The sequence below is a fragment of the Sinocyclocheilus anshuiensis genome, unplaced genomic scaffold, assembly GCF_001515605.1.
Source record: "Sinocyclocheilus anshuiensis isolate Anshui unplaced genomic scaffold, SAMN03320099.WGS_v1.1 scaffold877, whole genome shotgun sequence".
Lineage (NCBI taxonomy): Eukaryota > Metazoa > Chordata > Actinopteri > Cypriniformes > Cyprinidae > Sinocyclocheilus > Sinocyclocheilus anshuiensis.
The window spans coordinates 685,862-704,048 of record NW_015557181.1 but is presented as its reverse complement, the minus strand read 5'-3'; the positions used below and the strand labels follow the sequence as shown (position 1 = coordinate 704,048).

Below are 18,187 nucleotides of genomic sequence, written 5' to 3'. Positions count from 1 at the left end.
AGAGAGAGAGAGAGAGAGAGAGAGAGAGAGAGAAAGATATGACAGAAGGAAGCAGCTCTTTTCTCCGTATTTGCATGAAAATGGTGTTGGCGGCTCAGAGGGGGAAACGGTGCACAAAATTTGAGAGTAACACGTACCAAAGACAGTTCTGGCGGGCACGGATTCCTTATTTATCCAGAAAGACACCTGAGAAAGGATTACAGTCATGATGCAGGGGATGTACGTCTGAATCATGAAGTAGCCCATTTTCCGTTTCAAGTGGAAGTAGACCGTCATTACCACATATTCACCTGAAAGAGCAGAGAAAGAGAAACAGGAAGTGTCTTATTAGCCCGAAAGCGGACACACAAAGGAACAAGGTCAGAATGACAGTCTGTCACAACGGCAGACTTATTTTGGCTGAACAGCAAAGTTTTCTGGCTGTTAAGCTGCGCTGGCAGATTCATCTTATTTTAACAGAATGAGGCTCACAGCCGTATTGGGAAACAGTGCTCCAGTAATCAAAACACACACTGAATGCTCCAGATCTCTTATGTAATTTTGATCAAAAAGACGTAATAAATAAACAAATGCCATTGTTTTTTTCCCCCTTCTGTTTAACCGAGTGCTCTAAAAAACCAAGCCGATCTGCAAGCATTCACGCTGACCTTTACGTTTAAGCTGACATTAGGCCTTGTGGCATGAGTATAAAGGTTTTTCTTTTAATCTAGCTTGCATCGCTATCAGATATTCTCCATATGCATTGATCAGGTGACTCGGACACGGACCAGGTGTCTCTGAACACGTGCACACTGATAAAATGGACTTAACTGTAACGTAGCCTAAAGAGCCTGTCGGTTTGTGGTATTTGTAACATGCAGGACAAACTATTAAGACATAAAATCTGTAGTAGCTTGATGTTTAAAATGTAATTCTTCCTTTAGAGTAAGCAGTTTAAACAAAACTAGATTTGCATTCCCAGAAAGAAACGGCAGTTCTTGAGTTTTAGGTAAGTTTAGGTTTTCTGTGTCAATTAAATACTATGTTGTTTCACATATAAACACTGTTAAAGGGATAGTTCACACAAAAATGAAAATTCTGAGAGAGAGAGAGAGAGAGAGAGAGAGAGAGAGAGAAAGATATGACAGAAGGAAGCAGCTCTTTTCTCCGTATTTGCATGAAAATGGTGTTGGCGGCTCAGAGGGGGAAACGGTGCACAAAATTTGAGAGTAACACGTACCAAAGACAGTTCTGGCGGGCACGGATTCCTTATTTATCCAGAAAGACACCTGAGAAAGGATTACAGTCATGATGCAGGGGATGTACGTCTGAATCATGAAGTAGCCCATTTTCCGTTTCAAGTGGAAGTAGACCGTCATTACCACATATTCACCTGAAAGAGCAGAGAAAGAGAAACAGGAAGTGTCTTATTAGCCCGAAAGCGGACACACAAAGGAACAAGGTCAGAATGACAGTCTGTCACAACGGCAGACTTATTTTGGCTGAACAGCAAAGTTTTCTGGCTGTTAAGCTGCGCTGGCAGATTCATCTTATTTTAACAGAATGAGGCTCACAGCCGTATTGGGAAACAGTGCTCCAGTAATCAAAACACACACTGAATGCTCCAGATCTCTTATGTAATTTTGATCAAAAAGACGTAATAAATAAACAAATGCCATTGTTTTTTTCCCCCTTCTGTTTAACCGAGTGCTCTAAAAAACCAAGCCGATCTGCAAGCATTCACGCTGACCTTTACGTTTAAGCTGACATTAGGCCTTGTGGCATGAGTATAAAGGTTTTTCTTTTAATCTAGCTTGCATCGCTATCAGATATTCTCCATATGCATTGATCAGGTGACTCGGACACGGACCAGGTGTCTCTGAACACGTGCACACTGATAAAATGGACTTAACTGTAACGTAGCCTAAAGAGCCTGTCGGTTTGTGGTATTTGTAACATGCAGGACAAACTATTAAGACATAAAATCTGTGGTAGCTTGATGTTTAAAATGTAATTCTTCCTTTAGAGTAAGCAGTTTAAACAAAACTAGATTTGCACTCCCAGAAAGAAACGGCAGTTCTTGAGTTTTAGGTAAGTTTAGGTTTTCTGTGTCAATTAAATACTATGTTGTTTCACATATAAACACTGTTAAAGGGATAGTTCACACAAAAATGAAAATTCTGTTATTAATTACTCCCCCTCATGTCATTCCAAACCCGTAAGACCTTCGTTCTTCTTCGGAACACAAATTAAGATATTTTTGATTCAATCTGAGAGCTTTAGACCCTGCATAGACAGCAACACAACTGAAATGTTCCTAGGCCCAAAAATGCAGTATAGGGACACTGTTAAAATAGTCCATGTGACATCAGTGATTCAACTGTAATTTTACGAAGCTACCAGGGGCGGCGCCAGAGAATTTTGAACGCAGATGCTGAGGGGGTGCTAGATCATTGACAGGGGGAGCTGGGCAATTAAAAGTAAATATAACCAAAATAGGTTATTATTATTTTTTATATTAATAATAAAATAAATATAAGGAAAATTCGCCCACTCCATTTTGTAATATTCTCTAATTAGCCTATGTAGTCCATATGAAATGGTGCATTTTTGGGCACATCCATGTGGAGATGGCGAGTCAGTGTGGACATTCGGCAACTTCATCTTTGCAGCCGACACTGACTCAGAAAGCACTAGTTTATTAATAAATAATTAAAATGTCTTTCTTTTCCCCCAACACATTCATAATCAATTTGCTGGTGCTTTGAGGCAATTGCTTTATGCGCGGCCTGCCTATATATTAAATGATGGTTTAGTATATTATTACATTAATCAATTTAATATTACATGCGACTAGTTGACTAGAAAAATCTTCAGTCGGGGGCAGGCCTACTTAGTACAAGTAAGCGCTCCATTTTTAAAATAAAATGCTATAATGACATTATGAAATGTGCGACAGCCGCAAATCACATAGTTGTTGCTTTGCACGAGTTATGCATGCAAAGAGTCAGGGATGTTCATATTAACCGTTTAAAAACTAGATTTGCACTCCCAGAAAGAAACGGCAGTTCTTGAGTTTTAGGTAAGTTTAGGTTTTCTGTGTCAATTAAATACTATGTTGTTTCACATATAAACACTGTTAAAGGGATAGTTCACACAAAAATGAAAATTCTGTTATTAATTACTCCCCCTCATGTCATTCCAAACCCGTAAGACCTTCGTTCTTCTTCGGAACACAAATTAAGATATTTTTGATTAAATCTGAGAGCTTTAGACCCTGCATAGACAGCAACACAACTGAAATGTTCCTAGGCCCAAAAATGCAGTATAGGGACACTGTTAAAATAGTCCATGTGACATCAGTGATTCAACTGTAATTTTACGAAGCTACCAGGGGCGGCGCCAGAGAATTTTGAACGCAGATGCTGAGGGGGTGCTAGATCATTGACAGGGGGAGCTGGGCAATTAAAAGTAAATATAACCAAAATAGGTTATTATTATTTTTTATATTAATAATAAAATAAATATAAGGAAAATTCGCCCACTCCATTTTGTAATATTCTCTAATTAGCCTATGTAGTCCATATGAAATGGTGCATTTTTGGGCACATCCATGTGGAGATGGCGAGTCAGTGTGGACATTCGGCAACTTCATCTTTGCAGCCGACACTGACTCAGAAAGCACTAGTTTATTAATAAATAATTAAAATGTCTTTCTTTTCCCCCAACACATTCATAATCAATTTGCTGGTGCTTTGAGGCAATTGCTTTATGCGCGGCCTGCCTATATATTAAATGATGGTTTAGTATATTATTACATTAATCAATTTAATATTACATGCGACTAGTTGACTAGAAAAATCTTCAGTCGGGGGCAGGCCTACTTAGTACAAGTAAGCGCTCCATTTTTAAAATAAAATGCTATAATGACATTATGAAATGTGCGACAGCCGCAAATCACATAGTTGTTGCTTTGCACGAGTTATGCATGCAAAGAGTCAGGGATGTTCATATTAACCGTTTAACCGTTAACCGAAAGTAAAAAAAAAGACAGAATAAAACTATCAATTTAAACGGTTTAAAAGTTTTTTTTTTTAATAGTATTATATACTTAAATATAGTACCCCCAAGTATTTCAAGTAAGTTTGCTGCATGGTGAAAGAAAAGTATGCTATACATATTTGTTTACCCACGGGGAAAAATCAACCCAGGGCATCAGTTTAATAAAAATAGCCCGATTCCGTGGGAAAAAATGCGCACTTTGCAACCCTGCATCCAACACAAGCTTGACTCATCACGGGTCGAGAGTAGGATAGATGACTGACAGACCGTGCTGGAGTATTTGCTGCTCAGCAGATCCTGAACTCACTGAAAAATATCTGATTTTGTAAGATTAGATGTGCTCCTTTACACAGAGTGTGTGAACGCGAAATCGAAAGTGAAAGTGAACAGCGAGCACGCATTCAAAAGCGATTTCAATACCCGCATATTGATAGAGCGAAAATTATAAACAATATAAGAATGTTTGCGGGAGCGGCCACAAAAACCGCGGGAGCGGGTGGTAATGGTCAGAAATTCAGCTGGAGCGGCATTATGAAACAGTTCTGCGGAGAGCTCTATACTTGACTATCCGCACATTTTATTTTTTAATAAAAACTAGACACATTGTGCACTGAGGTAGGCCTGCTATTTATTTTTGTCTGACGAAAAAAAGACTCTGCCGGTTCTTTAAGGTGCATTGAAGGATTCAGTGTGTTTTTGTTTTGTCATGAATTAATGTTAATTATTTAATTGAAAAATATTTAGTGTAGGCCTATCTATTTTATTATTTTTATTTGTTATTTTATTCTGTTTTTCTCTGTTTTCAGAAGCACTGCAGGTGCATGATAATTTGACGATGTGTGAATCCAGGTTCTGTTGTTGCTCTGTTGTTCTGTATGCTGCTGTTTGCATTTTAAAATAAACCTGTGGTTTACTTATTTATTTATTTTTAATGGGTCACAGACCCACATCCATTCTATTTTTATTTAATACTAATTTATTATTCTAACTTTATCAGTTAATGGTTAATGTTCGGATAACAATTAACGGTTGTCGGTCAGGAAAATTAACCGAAATGAACATCCCTAGTCAAATGTTTTTTTTTTATCAGCTTATTTGTAAAATACAATAGGCTACAGCCTGTATATAATTGATTCCAGGAAAAAAATCTGTGGGGGTGCTATGGGGGTGCTTTTGTCTTTCTTGGGGGTGCTGAAGCACCTGCTAGCCCCTCCCTAGCGCCGCCCATGGAAGCTACGCATGCGTCGTGGTACTCTTGATAATGGCAGAGGACAATGACGCGGAGGAGATGAATTGTTGAATAAAAATGTTATTTTTGTTTTCTTTGCGCACAAAAAGTATTCTCGTAGCTTCATAAAATGATGGTTAAACCACTGATGTCACATGGACTATTTTACCGATGTCTTTCCTACCTTTCTGGGCCTGGGAACATTTCAGTTACATGCTGTCTATGCAGAGTCAGAAAGCTCTTGCATTTCATCAAAAATATCTTAATTTGTGTTCAGAAGATGAATGAGGGTCTTACGGGTTTGGAACGACATGAGGGTGAGTAATTAATGCCACGATTTTCATTTTTGGGTGAACTATCTGTTTAAGACTAAAGGCCCATTCACACCAAGGACAATAACTATAAAGACAATGTATAGTTCTAAAATCGTTCTCAATATTAAAGAATAGCAGTCCACACCACAACTATAACGATAAATGCACAGAGAAACGATATAGTTGGAATCACTTTCAGAACGATTTTTTTTCCAGTCAGAATCCATCCTGCTATCACGAGCTCGAGAATTTAAAGCGGCAGACGAACCTGTGCTTAGAATAAACAGACGATATCATCTGCTGGTGTGGACACTAATATTGTTATCTTTATAGTTATCTTTATAGCTGTGAACGGGGCTTAACACTGTGTTCTAACCAGGCGCAACATGGTAAGACATTTTGTTGTATTGAAAATGCTGTATATTGTGACATAATAACAACCAGTCAGAACTTTTTATTATTATTATTTTTAAAATATGGTTTATGGAGAGCAGGATTTTAGACTAGTGATTTACCATTGGATGGCCCACATACATAGAAACCAAGCAATTGACAAAATGTCCTGTCATGATCAGGGCTGGTTTTGACATGTTCCTATAAATGGTTGAAAATAAAAAAAAAAAAAAAAAAAACCCTGACCAATCACAATTCTAATATGAAAATAGATATAAGATATTTTTTTAAATATATTAAATGAGCTATATAGTTTGGGCTGAATTAATCACAGAAATTTAACATGTACTGTAGAGTTAGAGGTTTAGACCAAATCCCAACCACAGTTTTTGAGGAATATTAAATCACTGCAAGCACTACACTACTGGTCAATAGTTTGGGGTTCAATAGTTAGGATGCATTAAATTGATCAAAATTGGCAGTAAAGATATATACAATGGAAGATTGTTGAACCTTACTCTTAATCAAAGAATTCTGAAACAATGCTTCCACAAAAATATGAAGCAGCACAACTGTTTCAACTCTTAATAATAAGAAATGTTTCTTAACCAGTAAATCAGCATATTAGAATGATTTATAAAGGATCATGTGACACTGAAGACTGGAGTAATAATGCTGAAAATTCAGCTTTTCATCACAGGAATAAATCACAGTTTAAAATATATTCAAATAGAAAACAATTATTTTAAATTGTAATAATATTTTACAATATTACTGTTTTTACTATATTTTTGAGCAAATAAATGCAGCCTTGGAAAGCATAAGAGGCTTCTTTCCAAAACATAGAAAATCGTACAGACCCCAAACATGTGAACAGTCGTATACTGTATATTTCAAGATATTTGCAGCAAAAATGTTGGTGTCACTGTTATGTGTTATGTGTCTGTACCTGTGATGGACTTTACAGTCTCACTCGACACAGTCTGTCCGATCAGGTCGTACTGTACCAGGCTGGACGACTCAGGTGGGACCTCCACAGAATGCTGCGGGCCTTTAGTCCAGGTGTAGATCATCTCAGTCTTTGGGTAGGCATCTGACACAAAAAACAGAGCCATCATAACAACACCTTCCATGACATATATATATATATATATATATATATTCTATAGAATATATGTGTGCATAACACTGACAGTCAGACCATATCTGTGGCATTGTGTGTATCCCAGTGGAAATGAAAAAGACTAATGAGATTAAACAGAGAGTAAATGGACACTTCTGCTGCAGTCTCCTGATGCTCATATTTTCCTCCAGAGAAAAAAAGCCTTAGGTAAAATGGAAACAAATGAGGCAATAGCTGGCATATTGCTGGAAACTAGAGATCAGAGGAAAATATTTGTTTGCATTGAGATTTATGATTGCAGATTTTGATAGCTTTAGCAAATCTGAGCACAGTTTGAGACATCGGTGAGATTGTATATTTACATGTGAGATTAGAATTTCATTTCATTTTTACACTGCAAACATTTTTAGTCTAACTCAGTATTTTGTCTTTTTTCAGAACAAATATCTAAGCATTCTTAAATGACAATGCATTTACAATTAAGATAGTTTATGCTTAAAACAAGAACAATTATCTGCCATTGGGGTAAGAAATTCCCTTATTGACAGATTTTTGTCTTGTTTTAAGCATAAATCTTCTTCATTTTGATGCATTTTTTCAGAAAACAAGACTTAATGTCTTGAAGAATGTTTAGATATTTGTACTAAAAACAAGACAAAATATTGAGGAAGAAATAAATAAAATATAAAAAAGGTCCCATTTGTGATTTTTCTTTCCAAGAACTGATGCAATTTGGCAATCAGACGACCGAAGTCCAACATTTATGATCTAATTATACTTCTTCCATGCCAACAACTGTCCCGATTTTTCTATTTGTATTTCACCAAAGGAAATAAAGGAGTTAATACTTCAATTAAACATATCTGAGAACTTCATTATGTCGCCTGAGCGACGAAAGAGCAATCTTTTAGCAATAAATCTTCCTCTGGGTATGCCTACGCATGGAACTGTGCGTATTAGTCCGCGAGCTCAGGGTCGAACGGTCGCCGCTAAGACACTGATCTTTCCTCACTGCTGCCCACTTCCTCCACTGTGCGTGCCAATCTCAGTTCCGAGCCAAGCAGAACAATCATCCTGACACAGAAATCAGATCTGCTGAGATGTTCTCCTGCTTGGAATCAGACAGATTTAATTTATGTAGGAGAAATCCATACATCAAACGGCTCACGCTCTCGGAGTAGAGACTGACTGCACATCCAGGAGTCCGTCGGCACGTTCCCTGCGCTCCTGTCCTCCTTTGAGATCGTCATCATCATCTTCTCTATCTTCCTTAATTCTCTTTTTTTCTCTCCTCCTCGCCGTCTCTTTCTCCATTTCTGTTTCTGAACCCCCACACACTGGGAAATAGAGCAGAGGAAGGGCTTCCAAGACACTCACCAACAACCCCATGAAAATAGAAAGAGAGTGCGCAAGAGAGAAGAGAGAGGGGACAGAGAGACTAAGCTAGTTTTGATCCAAAGTCACGCTGGGCATGACAGAATCTTTCGAGGGGAATTGAATGAACCCATGCGGGAGAGAGAGACGGATCAGTAAAACATGAGTATAATTACAAACTCTTTTCTGATGACTCAAACTTGTCTGCACAAAACTTTCTGTCACGATGCTTATGTTTGGTTTCTAGCTGCCAGGCCATTGCTAAGTGGTTTCCAGGGTTAACTAAAATGAAGCCATTTTCATTACTTGGAATAAAATAAACATTAACTGAAAAAACAAATAAACAAAAAAACGTTTATTTCAGCTAGCTGCCAAGGCAACAATTCTCTTTCATGTTTAGTTTAACTTAAAGTACCAAAATAACTAAAACATAACCCAATAAATCAAAATGAATAAAAACTGTATAAAAAAGCTAATGAAAATTAAGAAAAAAAACAACAACAAAATTTCATATAAAATATAAAATTAAGCTTAAAAATATAATAGTACTTTATCAATGTTAATAAAATAATACTGGTGGTTTCTAAAATGCCCAGAAAGATTTTGCAGGCAAAATCCAGTCATTTCAAAAGGAATGTATGCAATCAGGAGTTTTGTGGGGGTTTTTTTCCTAATAAAAAGTGTGATTGTAATTTAAAATTTTTAAGGCTTGTTGTGCTTTGCAGGATTGTGGAATTTATTCAAAAAATGTTGTAATTGTATTTCAATATGACAATAAATAATAACAATTTACTGTACAGTATACCAAAATAACTAAAACATAACCCAATAAATCAAAATGAATAAAAACTGTATAAAAAAGCTAATGAAAATTAAGAAAAAAAACAACAACAAAATTTAATATAAAATATAAAATTAAGCTTAAAAATATAATAGTACTTTATCAATGTTAATAAAATAATACTGGTGGTTTCTAAAATGCCCAGAAAGATTTTGCAGGCAAAATCCAGTCATTTCAAAAGGAATGTATGCAATCAGGAGTTTTGTGGGTTTTTTTTTCCTAATAAAAAATGTGATTGTAATTTAAAATTTTTAAGGCTTGTTGTGCTTTGCAGGATTGTGCAATTTATTCAAAAAATGTTGTAATTGTATTTCAATATGACAATAAATAATAACAATTTACTGTAAAGTATATATGAATAATATCCTTATTATTCAGTTTATTATTATATTTGATTACTAAATTAAAACATTAAACAAAATAAATAGGGCCTATTACTATTGTAATATTTGATTGTAAAATAATAAATTGAGTACTAAACAACAACAACAACAATAATAATAATAATAATAATAAATATTTTTATTACAACCGTAAAATAACAATACCAATATTTATGGCTGCCTTAATCTCTTCATTTTCAAATATTAAACCAATGAGTTTTTATTGTGGTGGAAAGTAAGTATGCAGAAGAAAGGAAGTAAGGAAGTGCAGTAAACAGCAAAACTATTTACGCTACAAACCAGTGTGTTTATAATTGTGACAACACATTAAACTAGTATGATAAAGACCAGTTTGCAATATCAAGCAGCGTAACAAGGTGTTTTGTAAGGCTAAAAATAACTGGAAGTGGATGACACAGAAAGCCTTGCACATTAAAGTTACAAACAGCTGCACCACTCTTCCATTAAAAATAAGGTGGATAAGCGGTTCTTATTACAAATTTAGGAAGATGGATGGCATATAGTTGCGTTCATAAATGTAGATTATAAGCATTCAAGTGGTTTCAACATTTACCGCGAACTGCAACACTGAAAACACCTGAATATAAGCTGCGCGTGTAATTGAACACAGTGCCGCGCTTCACCCTGAAACACGCAACACAATATTTATTTAATTAAATCGCAGCCTCTGTGATTAGATAATCATTCTGCACTTTTATTTCAATTAATTGTGCAGCCTTACAGTGCAGAATGAACTACACATTAAGATTTAGTATCGTTCAAATCACTAAGCCCCTGAGTGATTGTGACCCAAGCAAACATCACTAATACATGAATACAGAAGAAAGAAAATGGCATGACATGAGAGAGGAGCAGAAAACTGTAAAGAGTGCAAAGGAAAGAGCGTAAAATAAAAACGAGATCTGTTATAGGTCTGCGCTGTCCCGGGGCAGGAGGGAAAGCTGTGCTGACCTTCTCGGCTCTACAGGGGACAAACAGCTCTCTGTCTAGATGCTTCCCCTCCGGCCCAGAGAAAGGACAGGAAGATGTATAAGACAAAGAAGAGAGAACGAGATATCCATCAGCACATTAGCGCAGCCACCACTAAAAAACCAAAACATTGAGATCGTCCTCCATCACAATGTCACAATGCGCCAGCAGGAGCTCTCTGGACTGATTTTATCTCCAGATCTTCCAGCAGTCTCCATAAAAGAGCCCTACCCACCTGCCACATATTCCCATTTGAGATTACGCCTTCTTTTCAGATTTCTTTTTCTGTTCCTGAACTTTTTTTCACGTTTTCGTTTTCATTTTTGCTGACCGACTGTCGTGAACAGTCCTGCTGATATAGAGATTCTTTGTTCAGTTTTTAGAAAATGAACCAACTCTGTATTTACACACTCGGAGGAAAAAGTAATTTCTCCTTGTGGAGAAGAGCTGTTTTTGAAACCTCTAAGGTATTTACTCTTAAATTAAACTTGTAGCTTATATACGGTGTATATATTTATATATGTATTTTTTCTCTCCCAAAGAAAAGAATGAACGTCATGAGTTTACATTTGCTTAGCCGACTATGAAAAAGTAATTCTAGATGAAGAACTATTCAGTGTTTAAACTAGCAGCCAGGGCAACAATATTGTGTTATGTTGAAATTATTTTTTGTACCATAAATTCTCAAAGATCCTATGTTAAGAATGCAATACTAGCCTACTGCTTACTGCTTACTGCGTACTACGCACTGTACATTGAATACTGCCTGCTATTTAAATTTAAATAAATACAACAATTTGTTTATTTGTTAAATATTTCAAAAATTATTTTTAACTTGTAACATTACTTGAATTGTCAAGTTGAGCGCATTGCATTATGGGATGCAATATCCCATGCAGTATGGCAAATAAACAATTTAGCTATTCCACATATAAAATGTATATACCACTTACTGTATACACTACCGTTCAAAAGTTTGGGGTTGGTAAAAAATTTATACATTTATTCAGACACATTCAATTGGCCAAAAGTGACAGTAAAGATATTTATAATGTTTCAAATAAATGCTGCTCTTTTGAACTCTTTTCAAAATTGCTAATAATAAAAAATTTTTTCTTGTGAAGAAAATCAGCATATTAAAAATGATTTCTGAAGGATCATGTGACACTGAAGAATGGAGTAATGATGCTGAAAATTCAGCTTTGCATCACAGCAATAAATTATATTCTAAAATATATTCAAATACAAAACAGTTATTTTAAATTATAATAATAATTGCCGTATTACTGTATTTGGTCAAATAAATGCAGCCTTGGTGAGCATAAGAGACTTCCTTCAAATGCATAAAACATCTCAAGGATTCAGTAGTGTATATACTATGCAGCAGAAATAGTATGTACAGTGTGCTGTTCTGAATATAGCCATGTTTTGACAAACACAGTCTCAGTTTAGAATAGCATACCACCCTTACTATTTCTGCAATATAAAGACATGTCAGAAACGGTAAGTGTATTATGGTAGTATGTTATTCTGAATCAGCCACCTTTCCAATGTGTGTTTTGTGTGTGTTATAAGCTGAAGCAACATTTGCATTTGATTGGACAAAAACAAATACAATGAAATTCAAACAAGTCATTAACAGTTTTGGCATTTTTCTGCTACAGAAAGCCTCTTGAATTTTAAATTTGTATGCTAGAAGTGAATTTTGTCAGCTTTTAGGAGCATACTAGCGTATAGATGAACTGCAATTCTGTATTTGTAGGGTCTCTACACACAAAAGAAACCCTTAAATAATCAATTCTGTTTCTCGTTTGAATTGTTTAGTCAGCTGACAGTGAAGAGAGAGAAAAATAAATTTTTAAAGAAGGGATTATTTCTGTGCTCTTCAAGAAACGCTTCATAAATAATGTTCTTCTCCTCACTCCAGACACGTTTCTTTACTCTGAAATACTGGCTCAAATCATGCTTTAGTGTTCTGTGGGATGAAAAAATCAACATATATAAAGTGTAATCCTCACAGCTGCCGAACTTTAGCGGGCAGGAGTGGCCATCCATGGGGAAATTGACGAGTCTCATTGGACATTCTGCAATTATTGTCAACCTGTCAAAAAAAAACAAAAAAAAAAACACACACAGATAAAATGGTTAAAATATCGAGGATGTCATGTCTACCAATGCCTTCAAAGTACTTTACACCAAGTAAGACATGTTCCTGGATCAACATCCATTTCTATCAACCAGCTAGTATTGTAGTGTTAGCCTTAGGGCGGCGTTTGAGGCTTCAACAACATTCATATCAACCTGCCATTTTCCACTGAACACAAATGCTGTTGCAGGACCAACAAAACATGATCCAGGAACACATCCTACTTGGCAAAACGACGGTCACCCACGAGCAAACATAGTCTGCCAAAGTCCTTTCAGCATAAATTGGACTCAGGACTGGACGGATGCGTGCTGTACCTCATAGTGTACAGGATGGTGCCGTTCTTCATGATTCGGAAGAGTCTGTTGGGTGCCGTCATGTTGTGAGCCACAGATCTTTTGCCGTTCCTGAAGAACGTGTCGGGGGTCCAGACTTTGGTCACCATCAGGTTATTTAGCCGGAGGATCTCCACCGGGCCGTCATACTTCAACCGCCTATCCACCCACGTCTGGCGGAAGAACACGTCCATGGTGTACTCCTGGAAAAAAACACAGACATAGAGCAGTCAAAACTGCACGCAAATCAATCTGACTTACTCCTGACAGAATGCTTCATTAGAGTGGTTCAGTAAAAAGCAACTTCTCAATAAAAAAAATAAATAAAATCCACCATAATCTTGCAAAAACACTGTCTACACACTTAAACAAACACTTCCCCTCACGCTGACAAATTGTGCTCCTGCCAAATTCCCCTGTAACCCTTAAAAACAACATAACATCAAAACCTTACTTTTTAATCTTGATATTAACTCAAGGATTTCTCATCAAATTCTTCCAAGAAAGAAATTTCTTGTAAAAAAATCCTCTGTAACCCTTAACTCCTTAAAAAACAACATAAATGAACCCTATTTACTTGAAAAAATGTATTAAACTGTGCAGATTCATCAAAAAACCAAAGTATGCATCTCATGAACTCTAGCATTTTCAATCAAATTCCTCCAAAAAGAATTTCCTTGTAGACAAATCCCCTGTAACTCTTAAAACATAATCAATAAAACAAAATCAAAATGAAGTATGCTTACTTTTTAAAGACATCCTTGTATTACCTTGTAAAAAATTCCCCTGTAACTCTTAAAAACATTGTAAAATCTTTTTTTTTCTATTTACTTTTTAAAGAAATGTCCATTATAGTAACCTACACCATTAATCAGTTGATTTTATTCTGCTAAATAACATTTATTTTCATAATCTTGCAGCAAAGATCAAACTTTCTACACATCTGAAACAACTTTTTCTTTTCTTCTAATGTAATCAAGGTTGTGTGGGCAGGGAAAAATAACAGTAACCAACAATATTTTTGTGTTTTTTCAAGAGCCAATAAAATATATAAATAGCTGTAAATATATATATATATATGTAATATATAATATATATGTAAATATATATATATGTATATATTTTTTTTTTTTTTCTAAGTTGTAAATAAAACAAAGATTGCAGGGGTACGTTTTACAAGAAAATACCATTTCAATTTTTCTACTTCAAAACTTCACATTTAATTAAATGTTTTACTTGCCGTTTCTTTGTATTTATGAGTTAAAAGTGTTTCTACACTTTTTTTAGTTTACTGCAGAAAACCAGCTGAATATTCAATATCACGCCTGGAAATGGAAACATTACGGAAGTTGAATGCATTAAGAATGCCATTTTTTGATTATTTTTATCACAGCCTGTACCAATCTGAGCTAAACACTGTACGTTTGGTCACACTTAGTGCTGTTGTGCTCTTGTGCGAGGTGCTGAACCTCATATTGTTCTCAGGGGTACATACCTACTGAAATTGTTGACTCATCACAATTTTTATTTATTTTTTTATTTCTACTTGATTCACTCTGACTAAGCAGACAACTGCACCTTGAATTGATCTAAATGGCAAGCTGGCTGAATTATTTATTTTAATCGTATCTCAGCGGACGGATATGCCACCTTATATAACAGCTGCTCGTGCACACATACATGTACACACACAAATCCAACGTGTTCACACATAATCATAAACATTTCAGATCGCTCACCATCTCTACGTCGGAAACTGGGCCAAAACTTGTGACGTAAATATCGGTCTTCACTTCCGTCACTGGACCTGGTCAGACACAGGAATCAGAATCACATTAAACCCCTTATGACTAGAAAGTAGAAATAGATCTGAAATAAATGCACAGAACTGATGTGATCTATGAATGTGACTCAAACCAGGTATTACAAATGAAATAAATGGATTAACACAGGATTGCTTTTGCTTTTTTTTTCAAAGTCAAAATGAATCCACGTTCTCGACTCATTCGACTTCCATATAAAAAACAACCTATATTGGCCAGGACTTGATTTGAACAATCAGGAATTTATCTGATGGTGTAAAGTGCGTTTCATGTCAGAATGGAATCAGAGCTAAACGTGAGTCGCAGTGGAGTGGAAAATTTGTAATTATTTGCTAATATTGTGTAACCTTTATGACAATATTACGCAGTGTTAGAGAACTACTATTAAGATTTTAGAAAGGCTGCATTACCTACAGTATTAAAGTAGTCTAAAACAACACATAAACAGCTATTTGGCTGTTGGTTAAAATCAAAGGAATAGTTCACCCAAAAATGAAAATTTGTTGAAAATTCACCTTCAGGCCACCCAAGATGTAGATACGTTTGTTTCTTCAGAACAGACTTGGAAAAATGTAGCATTACATCACTTGCTCACAAATGGATCCTCTGCTGTGAATGGGTGCCATCAGAATAAGAGTCCAAACAGCTGATAAAAACATCAGAGTAATCATTATCACATGTAATATCACTGTTGTATCACTGTTTACAAAATTGTAAACAGTGCTTGGTCTGTGCATATTTCTCTTCAGATTCAGACAAGATGACTTTTATCACTGGATGAAGCTATTTTATGGATAGAGGACTCGTATTTTAGCCACAAGCAACAGTTTGAAGTGAAAAACATTGTAATGATGGGTTTGTTTCCTACAAACATGCAGCTTTTCACCTGATAGACTCGTCGTGTATATTACTTGTGGATTATTGCTATGTTTTTATTAGCTGTTTGGACTCTCATTCTGATGGCACCCATTCACTGCAAAAGATCAATTGGTGAGCAAGCGATATAATGCTAAATTTCTCCAAATGTGTTCTGATGAAGACACAAACTCATCTACATCTTGGATGTGATGTCAGCCAAAAGGAAAGGCAGATTATTCAGATTTTTTTCTTAAAAACATACGCTGTCAAATACTGCACAATATGAACATGATTGTGTATTAGGAAAGGAAATGGGCACAGGTTGGATTTTTACTTTTCTCTGACTGAAGCCATTTATCATTTATTTATCTACTTTTACACAATTCTTGTGGAGAGAAAAATGAAAAAAATAAATGAACAAATAAAGACCAAAAGTGTCACCGAAAACAGACTCAGGCACTCAAAGCTCTAAATCACATGATTAATCACTGAACCGTCTCATTGGTTGAACTTGTGAAGGTTGAACTCTTAATGTTCTAGAGGCTCTCTGATAGATGCTTGACTAAATCACTTGAGAGAGAAGTGCCTTCAGTCAAACACAAGAAAATGGATTATCTGTCATTAAACAGACACTATGAGCATCTCTCACAGTTGACAACCATGAATCCTACAGAAATATGAAAGACAGGAACAATCTCACAAACTCAGTCCACTGCACACAACAATCAAAAAAGAGATCTTAATATCTCAAATCTTGCTTCTATACAAATAAGATTAAACTGAGAGTAAATGGAGGATTCTCAGGTCTCCTGTTTTCAGATGCATCTCCTTTAGAGATACAAAAGATATTTCAACAGTGCCTCAAACTGCACAGATTTGCCAAAAGACCACAGTGTGCAATCAAAAGTCAAAGGTCTCAATATGAAGCTGCTGTTCACATTCACTTTATAGCTCTATACGCTTACTGCATGACAATTATCTAATTTGTTTCTATTGTTATTTATTTAGATTTAGATTTGTAATTAAAAATAACAGAGAACTTCACTCAGTCTCTCAAGCTATAAAAGAGCAACCACTGAGCAATTTTTATTTTCTCAAAAATTTAATTCCAAAGCATGCATTATTTCTTCAGTGAAACAGAAGGAACATTTTCACACAGCTTTTTTTTTTCAATATAACAACAGTTCATGCAGTTTAAGTTGTAAATATAAACAAAAATGATTAGAGTACATTTTACAAGAAAATACTATTTCAGTCTTTCTACGTCAAAATTTCACATTTGAGTCAGTGTTACTTGCTGTTTCTTTGTAGTTATTTGCAAAAATTACTAGCAATTCCTGAAAATTGTGAGAAACATTTGTGAGAAAATGGTTTCAAAGTAAATCCTACTCCATTATTTCAGTAGTGTCATTAGTCAAGCTCTAGAAAGTACCAAAAAACCCTTTTAAGTATCATAAAATGACTCATGCTCTATGTTCCAAGCCATCTGAAGCCATAATGCAGCTTGTATGAGAAACAGAAACTCAAAATTTAGCTTGTTATTTACAAGAAAAAAAAATCTCTTGAGCCACTGATTTCAGAAGACTTACAGTGGACAATTCGTATGGACTACTTTTATGGTGCTTTTTTGTCACATGCACCCTTAATCAAATTTGCTATTTTTATGTTCCACAGAAATAACAGGTTCGAAACAAAATTAGAGTGAATTTTCATTTTTGGGTGAACAATTTATGGAGATAGAATTGTTGCTTAATTCCAAATAAATAGATTATGATCCACAAATAAATGTAAAGAGATTAACAAAACTTAAACATATTGACAAATAAATAGAATGTCTTGAATTTTGTGATCATTCGAAGTGTATTTTAATAAACTGAATCATAGTGAAAGAAAGCACTGTAAATGCGCACGCACTAGTCTAACCTACTACACTTCATCACGTACTGCTTCTCTAGCATTTTCAAAGGCACGTAACATAAAATACTGTGGCTTGGTTGGCATTATACACAGTCTAATGGTCTAACGAAATCCAATTTTAAACATCTTTTACTGTACCCATTTTATGGCCCTTATATTACCTATTTGAGCCAATGCAGATGAATGAAGTTATCTCAGAACGAGACCGCCCTGACGTGATTGGCTATAGCGAGATCATGCTACGATTGGTCAGCGAAATGTGGCTGTTATCTGATTGGCTTGAGTAGACGGTGGGTGGAGTTCACGTATTTGTGGATTGCCAGCACGTCTTGACGCAAGAAATGTTTCACAATTCGCAAATGCACAGGATGCGATTCACAAATGCGTGCAGCTATCTACAAATGCACAGGACGCATTCACA

At 35.6% G+C, this 18,187-nt stretch overlaps 1 protein-coding gene across 1 annotated transcript in view; it reads right to left on the bottom strand.

Annotated features, from left to right (window-relative positions):
• Positions 1-18,187, bottom strand: part of LOC107678653 (gamma-aminobutyric acid receptor subunit alpha-4-like) — a 32,478-nt gene that overhangs the window by 9,518 nt on the left and 4,773 nt on the right. The window contains exons 3-7 of the mRNA XM_016474006.1: positions 14,908-14,975; positions 13,151-13,371; positions 12,706-12,788; positions 6,926-7,069; positions 1,220-1,372 (exon numbers count right to left, since the gene is read on the bottom strand). Coding sequence (XP_016329492.1) covers positions 1,220-1,372; positions 6,926-7,069; positions 12,706-12,788; positions 13,151-13,371; positions 14,908-14,975 — 669 coding nt within the window. The remainder of the gene's footprint in view (positions 1-1,219; positions 1,373-6,925; positions 7,070-12,705; positions 12,789-13,150; positions 13,372-14,907; positions 14,976-18,187) is intronic.